At 40.3% G+C, this 11,400-nt stretch overlaps 1 protein-coding gene across 2 annotated transcripts in view; it reads right to left on the bottom strand.

Annotated features, from left to right (window-relative positions):
- Nucleotides 1–480: 480 nt before the first annotated feature.
- The window catches only part of cluap1 (clusterin associated protein 1), a 24,403-nt gene continuing 13,483 nt past the window's right edge, over nucleotides 481–11,400 (bottom strand). For both annotated transcript variants that reach the window (XM_020520481.2, XM_048609404.1), the window contains exons 8-12: nucleotides 8,785–8,926; nucleotides 8,588–8,660; nucleotides 6,402–6,512; nucleotides 4,513–4,568; nucleotides 481–1,951 (exon numbers count right to left, since the gene is read on the bottom strand). In XM_020520481.2, the coding sequence (XP_020376070.1) occupies nucleotides 1,799–1,951; nucleotides 4,513–4,568; nucleotides 6,402–6,512; nucleotides 8,588–8,660; nucleotides 8,785–8,926 (535 nt within the window). In that variant the 3' untranslated portion in view covers nucleotides 481–1,798. The remainder of the gene's footprint in view (nucleotides 1,952–4,512; nucleotides 4,569–6,401; nucleotides 6,513–8,587; nucleotides 8,661–8,784; nucleotides 8,927–11,400) is intronic.

Genomic DNA, 11,400 nt, shown 5'->3' with positions numbered 1-11,400 from the left:
TTTTTTTCCTTCACAGATGCTGCCAGACCTGCTGGGCTTTTCCAGCAACTTTGTTTTTGTCTCCATTCATAAGTCTGATGTATCCTGGGAATGCACAACTGGAGTTATTTGGCCCATGCTGTCTGTCAGCTTGCAAGAGCTATACACCTGGTACCACTCTCCAGATAATGATCCAATTATCTTGAAAGCCATAAGTGTGTTGGTCTACACCATACAAACATTCCAGACTACACCACTCTGCATAAATATCTTCCTGGTGTTGCATTTGTCACCTTTTTTGTAAAAAAAAAAAAAAAAAGTTGATGTTTAGTTAATACCACGATCAAATCACCCTTTAATCTCTTCTTCTTTTGAAGAAGTTCTTGTCTATCCATACTAAAAGTTCCTCATATCCTTAGAACCATTCTTTTTCTGGACATCCTCCACCTTCGCATCATTTTCAAGAGTAATACCAAAAATTGGACACCACTGAGGCCAAACTTGTTTTAAAACAACTTTGATAGGGCATAGGATTACTAAAGCAATGAAGACCAGAACACACACACCTCCATTAATCACTTTGTGCACATATCAAAGATGGGTTGACAAATACCACAAAGGTTGGTACTCCTGCTTCCCTCTAATTTCTATTTCCTCCACCCGCCCCCCCCACCTCAATTCCAAGCAAAATGTTTGTCTTTACAGATCTCTGCATTAAATTTAATCTGCCATTCCATTCCAGCAACCTGTATCTCATTACTGTCCTCTTTAGTTCAAATACTTTCATGTATTATCAGTCATGATTTTTGGAATTGGCACCCATGTTTAATTGCAACTTCTGGGGAACTCTAATGTATCCCTTTTATTCCTAGTCACCAGTGCTATTTCTCATAACTTGGTCAATTTCGTATCCATGCTGGTACTGTCTCGTTTATTTCAAGAGCTCTAACTTTGATAGGTTTCCAAAATACACTTGATAGAATTGTGTATGCCAACAAAAAGGGGCTGCTGTAGTGTAGCAGGCCTGATTATGGTTCAAGTCCCACCTGCAGTGTAAATGTGTCATAACATGCCTAACTAGGTTCATTTTAGAGGGATTATGTGCTGAAGTGATAGCGTCTCTACTGGGCCAGAAGGTCAAGTCCCACACTGTCACATGGTTGAACAGGTTTTTTTTTTTTTAAAAAAAGTACATCTCATTTTAAAAGTTCAATTAATTTAGTTAAACACTATTTGCTCTCAACAAATCCCTACTGTATTTCCTTCCAATTTTGTGCCAGAATGTCTTAAAGCTCTCTCTCCACTTACGTTACACTTATACTGGTCATTGCTTTGCATATAAAACATCCAGATATCGTGAGTATATAAAAGTGGCTCTCAATGAAAGATCATTGAGATTAGTGTCCATTTTTCTGGGATCCTAGATGGCAATACCTGGACTTTTTAAATCTGCTCAGTTAATTTTCTCTTTTTCTTTCCTACTTGCATCTGCTACATCTTTACAAATTGCAACAAGTGAATATTTCTGAAAGTTACCTGTTTTAAAGTGATAATCATTTCAGGAGATTTTTATTTGGATTGGAATAAAGGACTGACTTCAGGGCAAGAGAAAATTTAATTAATGTTTGTTAGTATTAATAATAGTGTCCTGTACTTAACTATTTATCAGAGATGGACCTGCTGTCTCTACTATTCTAACAGCTCCACATGTTGGTTATGCAGTGAAGGGTTTGGGTCTTTTCTGTAATAATGGAGATCCAAAAGGAATTGGAGGAAGATCAGGAAGCATTGTCTACACAGCTGTTGCTCAGGGTTAGGACTAGAAGTCATTATCACTTTCATCAAGGTCCTGCTTGTGGATTCTACTTGACGACTGTTCTGGTTGAATATCAATACTTTCATCATCATCTTCAGCAATTTCATATTCATCCTCTTCATCTTCAACATCAATTTCACTGTCATCCGAATCTTCCTGAAGTGTGAAAATTTGACAACTTGTTAATGATTAACAGAAAAAAGATGGTGTTAGTCATGTAATAGTAGAGACCTGTGCCACCTTCAGCAATCACCTCATGACAAAAGATTTGGACAGGCCATATACAGAGTATCTTGGGCTAATCAGCCAGATTTTTGCAGCAGCAGCCTCCCCTCCTCCATGATTATGAAAGTGAGAACATTCACCCATTTTGTTGCTGGTAACAAGAGCTGTATATCATAGTACAGCTCTCTTTGTTAAAAGCCCTGTTTATAAAAGATTTGAGTGCAGGGGACTTGGAAAACAGTGACAGGATCAGACAAAGCATGCAATTACAAAAGGGAAGGCATGCTTGACAAATCTACTGGAATTTTGAGGATGAATCTGCCTACACTATACAAAAATTCTACATCAAAAAACACATGCAAGATAATATTCTTTGTTTTGCTGTTGGATTTGCTGACCACCTTAAATCGATGATTGGTTTGAGGGGGAGCAGGGAGTAGTGTAGAGATCAATGCTTGGACTCCCGCCCCCCCAACTACACTCTACATTTAGTTCTCTCATCTATAATATGCAATTTCCCTAGGTTTGCATTTGACACGTGATTTGAACAAGCTGAGAATGTGGGCAAATGGATGGCAGATGAATTTTAATGTGGGGTCATGCACTTCAATAATCTTGCCTTCCTGTTTTTGCCGTCAGAGCAGTGACAGACAATGTATAAATGCAGGAGCAGCAAGTTGTGAAGACTACAAATGACAGTAGGCCTTTGAAGTGGGAGGATGCAAGCACAGAAACAAGGATACCTTGCTAAAATTCTACAGAGCCTTAATGAGTACTAGAGATAACAAGGTGTAGAGCTGGATGAACATAGTAGGCCGAGCAGGAAAGCTCATGTTTCAGGCCTAGACCCTTTTTCTGAAGAAGGGTCTAGGCCCGAAACGTGAGCTTTCCTGCTCCTCTGATACTGCTCAGCCTGCTGGGTTCATCCAGCTCTACACCTTTTTACCTCAGATTCACCAGCATCTGCAGTTCCTACTATCTCAATGAGTACTATGTAGTTTTGGTCTTGAGGATGGATGTTCTGGCTATTGTAAGAGTGCAACAGAGGCTCACGAGACATTTCTGGGATGGCAGGACTGACATATGAAGAGACACTGGATCAGTTTAAAAACTGTATATTCATGAGTTTTGAAGAGTGAGAGGGAAATCTCAAACCTGCAACAGGATTAGAAAGGATAAATGCAGGAAGGATGATGACCAGAGTCCAGAACCAGGGGTCACAGTACAGGAATGCAAGAGGTGGGTAAATTTCTTCACCCAGAGAGTGGTGAACCTGTGAAATGCTCTGCCATAGAAAGCAATTGAAGCTAAAACGTTCACTGTTTGCAACCTATAACTCTTGGGGCTGAAAGGATCAGAGGGCATGAGGAAACAGAAACAAGGAACTGACTTGGATGATTTGTCATGATCATGAGTGGTGGAGCAGTTTTTAAATGGGCTGAATGGCCTACTCCTATTTTCTATGTTGCTTGAATGAGGCACATTTCTCAGTATAACAAATTGCATATACATGGTTCATGATAGCACATTGACTATTAATCATGGAATTGAGCACCAACGGATACTACTGTATATTGGGCCATTATCAATGTATAACAACAATAACTGGAGAATGAGCTAAAGCAATAAATGAAACGCAAGTCTCTATAGCTGAACCAACCTTGCTGCTGCTGGAATTCTCGGCTTCCTTTGACTGAGCATATAATGTTTGAAGCTTTATGAAAGCAATAATGGAAAGCAACAGAAGAAAGAAAAGCAGATTTAAACTCAAAAAAAAACGAAAAGCCATTGATAAAAGTAGCAAGTCTGAGGCTTGGTTATGTCATTTCATTTCTCTACACAGCAGTCTGTATAAGTTACTGATAACTAAAAGCTTTCAACAATTCCAAACACTGAACATGCCACTGTAATCTAGCTCACAAATAGCTTTTCCCGTCCTTTGGAGTTGATAAATGTGAAAGTAGATGTAGTTTTACGGGCTGAAATTGTCCAAAACACGAGAAAGGATGGGGAAAGCAGGACAAGCCAAAACACACAACCATCACAGCAAATGGAAAACCACCCACTGAGAAAGTGAGCTGACAACAGCAAAACAAAATCAATAGCAAATGACGAGGATGATAAGGAAGCCATCAGCAAACTATACAAAACTGCTGGAAGATTGTATCTGGGTTCCTCAAATCATTTTCATAACTCTTAGGCACATGCTGAATGTGACAAAATATGTGCTAATACAAGTTTATTTGTCAGATTGCTTTCTTGGCAAAGAGCCACCATTCTCCAAGCTTCCAAATGTCCACTTCCCTCACTGAGGAACTTGTGGCCATTCATTCCATTGAAGGCAAAAGACTGGTTGCACTGCAGGATGACCTTGATCACTTTTAAAAGGATCGGAGGCTGCTTATAATCCACCAAAGTGCCATTAACATCAAATCTGCAAAGTACTACAGGATCACAAAACATATGAATCTAAACAAGCTGTAGCTTCTCACCTCATCCTCAGTGTCACCTCCGTGCATTGTCCCAACCACGCGACCACCAACTCTGCCTGTAAATGTTAAATTGATTTATTTAGAGTGGTACATCCAGCCATCTTATTGTTTTTGAGTCTTAAGAAAATACAAAAATCTGAACATTGTGAACCTTGTGCCTGAAAGTGGTGAGCACATTCCAATTTGCAAAGTTCACTGACTAAGCAAAAATCAAACCTTTAAGTCAGTAAAAATGCAGGCACAGTTTACAGGACAGTGTGAGGAGGCAGCCATGAATTTAAAAGGTAACACAAATTTCAATCCTTTTGCAACAAGGGACATTACTAAAGCACTGACGTTTAAGGTTAATGAAATCCACTGAATTGTAAAAATTCTTTCAAACTGGATCATACAATCGCTGTGGGCTGAACAATCTCAAAAGATAAACAACATTCCTTGAAGAAATGCTAACTGCAAGCTGAATCCTAAATCAGAATCTTGGTGAGCAAATAAATAACATGATTGAAGAACGAGGGTAATGAGAGAACAAGGGTTACCCTTTAGAAAGGCTTGAACCTACGCAATGGATCCCGCGTCAATTAATTAAGAGTTAAGTACTTGCCTAGCCTCTGCAAGCACTGATCACTCAGATTGGATAAACTGTTATCCAGAGAAAGGCCAGTTTCTTATGTCAATATTCACATCTCATAATATACAAGTTTGGTATGTGATCGTCCACTAAGGTCCTGACAAAGTCACTTTACCACAGGCCAATGTACTTAGTACCATAATGGGATACTGAGCATCTAGACCATTTCAGGTAGGATCACTGATGGTACAATTATCTGCGTCTACAGGATGATAGCATTAAGATTAATTACAGAAAATGGATGATCTCCTTGGATTAAAAGCAGATCTTTAATGGAAATGATTAACAGTGACATTGAAGCAATATGTTGAAGGGCAGTGACTCAGTACAGCATTCTAGGCACTGGTACACACGTGGGTAGGTTTGTTTTCTGCACAGTGGCTCAGTGGTTAGCACTGCTGCCTCACAGCACCAGGGATCCGGGTTCGATTCCACCCTCAGGCGACTGTCTGTGTGGAGTTTGCACATTCTCCCCGGGTCTGCGTGGGTTTCCTCCGGGTACTCTGGTTTCCTTCCACAGTCCAAAGACGTGTAGGGTAGACGGATTAGCCATGGGAAATTGCCCGTAGTGTTCAGGGATGCGTAGATTATGTGGGATGGGTCTGGGTGAGATGCTCTGAGGGTCGGTGTAGATCCTATAGGAGGATTCTATAAGGCACTACAAGCTTTGCAGTGGGCCAAAAAGTTGGATTAGTAAAGCACTCGAGCTCCAAGAAAAGATTAAGCAGAGTGGAAATGGTTCCATCTGAAACTAGAAGCCAGGGAGATCTCAAGCTTCTGAAGAAAGGTCACAAACTTGGAATGTTAACTTTGTTTCTTTCTCCATCGAAGCTGCCTGACCTGTGTATTTCCAAGAATTTTGTTTCCTTTTCAGAATTTCAGATTTCTGCACCTACAACCTTTTGGGATTTTTTGTCCAAGATCTGAATGGACAGAAGCCAGATTGGAATAAATACTTGAGACAAAACCGTAAATTAAGCAGCATCGCCAGACACTTATTTAACTGCATAGGGAACTACTCGGTCATTTAGGAAAGAAAACATTTGGAATTATGGAAGATAAGAATATAGCATAGTTGTTTTAGCACTTTGCACTTACCATTTGCAGCAGCTTCATCAACCATCATACAGTGTCCATAATATTACAGTGCTTGCCCATGGTCTCTACAGGAATCTAAAGCAATGTGCTTGAAGCCTTAATGCTAAGTTAATTTAGAATAGCTGTCAATAAAGCCTCCCTGAAGCAAGGCAACACCACATACCCTGAACAGGCAGTTCCCTGGTAAGACGTGGTTTTAGTGGTCTTCTGTCTTCTAGTTCACTATCCGAGCCTTCATCTTCCTGTATCTCATTGTCAGAATCATCATCTTTCCCTATTTTGAGGTAGAAGTTTGTTAGTATTGGCAATCTGTATTTATATAGCACCTTTAACACAGTAAAAGTCCCAAAACATTTTAAAGAGCATTAATAAGAATACCTAATACCAAACCACTCAAGGAGATATTAGGAAAGGTCCTGAAAAGCCTATTTAAACAGATAGATTTCAAGCAGTGTTAAAATAGGGAAGAGGGATTTAGGAAGTTTATGGACCAAACAGTTGAAAACATGGCTGTCAATAGAGAAGTGATTAAAATGGAAGTATAGACATCTTGGAGGACGACAGTGAATTCATAGAGGATTTGGAATGTTAATGGAGGGTTAAGATAGTTAAAATTGATGCGCTGCTTAAAACTGAGCCAACAGCAGGGGCTTAATGAGTACGCAGGACTTGGTGCAAGTTTGGACGTGGACAGCAGAACTTTTGATAAGCTTAAGTCTTTGAAGAGTGGAAGATAGAAGGCCATCTATCAATGCTTTGGTGCAGTCAAGTCTAGAGATAACAAAAGCATGGACAGGAGTTTCAGGAGCAAATTAGCTAGGATGGTGCAGAGTTCAGGAAATGTTGGACATAGGCAGTCTCAACAACAGTCTGTGACAGGTATGGTGAAGTAGAGTGGGGTTTCACCAGAATACATGTAAAAATATTTTTTGAATGTGGTCACCACGGGGGCAATATGTGGATGGGAAATAGGAAGGGTCCAATGAAGGATCCTTACAGGACATCAACCGTAGCTGATTTGCAATGGAAAGGTGATTTACTGGCTACAATTGGATATGGAAAAGTAGGGAACCAGGTGAGCGTGGAACTACTGCATTGCAGTTCTAACCAGGTGGACGGCAGCAGAGCTATGCTAGAGAATGGAATGGTCAACTCTCTCCATATGCAGGATAGGAGGACTGGCCATGCTAAGTTGCCGATAGTGTCCAGGGATGTGCAGGCTAGGGGGATTAACTATGGAAAATGCAGGATTACAGGGATAGGGTAGGATGCTCTTTGGACAGGCAGTGTGGACTCGATGGGCTGAATGGCCTGCTTTCACACTGTAGGGATTCTATGATTCTAAAAGCCTGAAGACTGATCGAGAAGGACGAAGGATAGTTTACCTTTGTCACAGTCACGTGTAACTATGACAGGAGCCCTGCCAGTTTGGCAGAGAGAAAATCCAATGGAAGCCATTCAAGTATGAAATTCCTGGAAAGAATGCATGGAAAGGAATGGAAGGTTCAGGGTGAGGGTGATAGTTTACAAGAAGAAAGGGTTTGGGGGCTGATGATCATAGATTTGAAGGGGAGGGAAATGGTACCTGAGAAAACAGAAGTTTGCAACTTGCTTTTATTACATTTTGGGTCTACAGAGAGCAGAGTGTGTGCCTCTCCTGAATCAAGGTTACAATTGTTCAGCCAGCCTGTCGGTGAACAAGCTGTAAAGGGGATCCCAGTACACAGAACTATAGTGAAAGATGAATCCACAGTGCAAAGTCACTCACCCCTTGTGCTCCCTTCACATTACAAAGCAGCATTCCAGCAGACAAGATTGGGATAGAAACTGAACTGAGGCTAGAACAATTGCTCACTGAGCCCTGCCAGACTGAGGCACAAACTCAAATTTCACACATTGACAGTTTTAAAAATCTGGTACCTATGAATGTCTCTCAGCTTCAGAGCTGGGAACATTAAAATGTGTATATCTCTCTTACCTTTCTCGATTTCAGGTCCCAAAATGCCTCACGGCACACGTAAAACTTATGAAACTTATTTTGTAGGAAATGTGATCCATACGTACACTACATAAATTATATATTACACAATAAAAGACTGCCCACCAGAAATACCAGCATATTACCACAGACATATGCAATGCATATGCAATATATTCTGCACTTTCTGAATTATGGCAGTTTACTCTGTCCAACTCCTAGAAACAATGGGTGATCATCAGTCAGCTGGCTACACACAGGTTACCTCTTCTGTCCAATAATCAGATGCTGCTGGACTTATACTGTCAGAGCAAAAATATTTGAAATAGCTGAGACAATTAACAGAAAAACACAACAGAGTTTCATTTTACCTGTATTTTTCATAAGCCTCTTTTCCTCCTCCTTCAATTTATTCTGCATCAGCCGTAGTGTATTTTCAGTTTCCTGAGAAACAGGGAAATATCCAAGTATTGGTTGCGACAGTATAGTCACATGATAAAGACCCACACATTCAACAATTATTATAACTAATAATTCTATTTTTAAATAAAATTTCTGAATCACTTACCTCAAACCTTTCCTGTTCCATCCTGTGCAAGTCTTCAAGCTGCTGCTCCAAGTAGCACAAATTACGAAACTTTTCCACATAGGTCTCGTATTGTTTCTGGAGCTCCTCTTCAATCTTCTCATATTCATCCATGAAAGCTGGCCTGACGATACAAGATATCAAAAGACTTTCCATTCAAAAATACAAATCAATTTAAATCGCCAGAGTTCTCTAATCACCTAATTGTCCTGTAGGAAATGGCAGATCAGATGATCAAATCCAGTTGAGTGGTAGTTTTATTGGTATGCAATTTCTCATGTTGCTTTCCAACCAATGGGAAGTAGATCAAATCATTTAGGATCACTGAAAAATCTGAACCATTTTATTTGTTTGGAACATCAGCCCACCAGCTAAGGAAACTTAAAACAAGCACTGTTCTTATAAATGTCACAATTGCAAAATTGTCTACCATACTGAGGCATTTCTCCACACAAGCATATATAATGAATATGTCACATAACAGTGCATATCTCTGAACTTACACATGGATGTTAACATTATGGCAAATAATTTCTCTGTTCCAATGTGCAAAAATCACAGTTTAGAGAGAACTGAAAGGGAGATTAAAAATCAGCAGACTTATGGAATCAAATTCTATTTCCCACCATTACCAGCCAAGCATTGCCAAGCATGTTACAGTGGGAATAATTCACTCCAACTTTATAGTTTTGTAATTCTTGGCTTTGGCTAGCAGTGATGTGGGACGTTGACGGCAAGCAGCTTAATGCTGAATGATTTTGATGAACACATCAAATGCCGCACTTATTTTATACTACTAACCCCACCAATTTTAATAAATTTGTTCTTGTACCTATTTCCACAAATCTTCTGACTACTTTTGATTCCTATCTGAATTTTTTTAAGTTAATTTGTGGGATGTGTGTGTCATCGGCTAGATCAGTATTTATTGCCCATTCTTGTAGTCCTGGAGTATCTGGTAATGACCTGTCTTCTTGAACTGCTGCAGTCCTTGGAACGTAAGGAAACCTGTAGTGTGATTAGGTAGGGATGTCCAGAATTGTGACCTAGTGATGATGAAGGAATAGTAAAATAGGGCGAGATGGTAGTGTAGTAATGTCACTGAACTCTTAAACAAGCAGCCCAGTCTAATATTGAAGGAACATGGGTTCAAATCAAACCACAGCAGATGGTAAAATTTGAATTCAATAAAATTTGAAATTCAATGCTCGCCTAATCGTGATCATGTAACCACTTCAAGTACTATTAAAAACTCGAGACAACAAGGTGCAGGGCTGGATGAACACAGCAGGCCAAGCAGCATCATAGGAGCAGAAAGGCTGACGTTTCGGGCCTGTTCATCCAGCCCTGCACCTTGTTGTCTCGGATTCTCCAGCATCTGCAGTTCCTACTATCTCTGATTCACTATTAAAAACTCATCTGGTTCACTAATGTCTATCATCCTTACCTGGTCTGGCCTACCTGTGACCTCCAGACCTGCAGCAATTGCGGCTGACTCTTAAATGCCCACTGAATAGCTAAGCAAACAACTCAGTTGTATCAAACTGCTACAAAGGAATAAAACTGGATGGATCAACTGGCATAGTCATACTCACAGATGAATGATCTCCCAGACAACACCATCATTATTTCTAGGTCTGTCACGTTCCCACTGATAGGACAGACCTACTGCATGTGCCAGCACTGTGGTGACACAGTCAGAAAGGAGTTGCACTGGGATTCTTCAACTTTGATTCTGAAACCCATGAAGTCTCATAACTACAGGTCATACATGGAGAAGAAAATCTGCTAATTATTATCTACCAACCTCCCTTGATTAATGAATCAGTACATCTGAATGTTGAACATCACATGAAGGAAGCACAGAGAGTGACAAGGGCACAGAACATACTCTGGTTGGAGGACTTCAATGTCCATCCTGAAGTGTGCCTCAGTAGCATCAATACTGAGTGCTGGCAGAGTCCTAAAGGACACAGCAATCAGACTGGGTGGTGAGGAACCAACAAGATGGAAAAAATATACCTGACCTCTAGTTTACCAATCTACTTGTTGCAGATGCATCCATCCATGATAACATTGGTGGGAGTGATTGTTGCACCATCCTTGAAGAAATAAAGTCTCATCTTAACAATGACAATACACTCTATCATGCTGTGTTGCACTACTACCATGCTTGATGCGAAAAGACGTCGAACAGATTTGGCAATTAAAAGGTGAATGTCTATGAGACACTATGGGCCAATAGCTTGGCATAACTGCATTTAAACACAATCTGTAACCTCATGGCCTAGCTTAAATCCACTCTACAATCATTATCAAGCGAGGAAATCAACCCTGATTCAATGAAGAGAACAGGAGAACATGCGGGGAGCAGCACTAGTCACACTTAAAATGAAGTGTCAATCTGGTGAAGCTACAATATAGGACTACTTGCATGCCAAGTAGCTGATGCAGCATACAATAGATAGGGTCAAGCAATTCTACAACCAATGCATCTGATCTAAGCTCTTCAGTCCTACCACATCAGGTCATTGTGGACAATTAAACAACTAACAGGTGGTGGAAGTCCCACAGATATCCCCATTTTCAATAAGGTGA

This window comes from Rhincodon typus, chromosome 21 (genome assembly GCF_021869965.1).
Source record: "Rhincodon typus isolate 14 chromosome 21, sRhiTyp1.1, whole genome shotgun sequence".
NCBI lineage: Eukaryota > Metazoa > Chordata > Chondrichthyes > Orectolobiformes > Rhincodontidae > Rhincodon > Rhincodon typus.
Note: the sequence above shows the minus strand (reverse complement) of the source record. Positions and strands in the feature narration are given on the sequence as shown.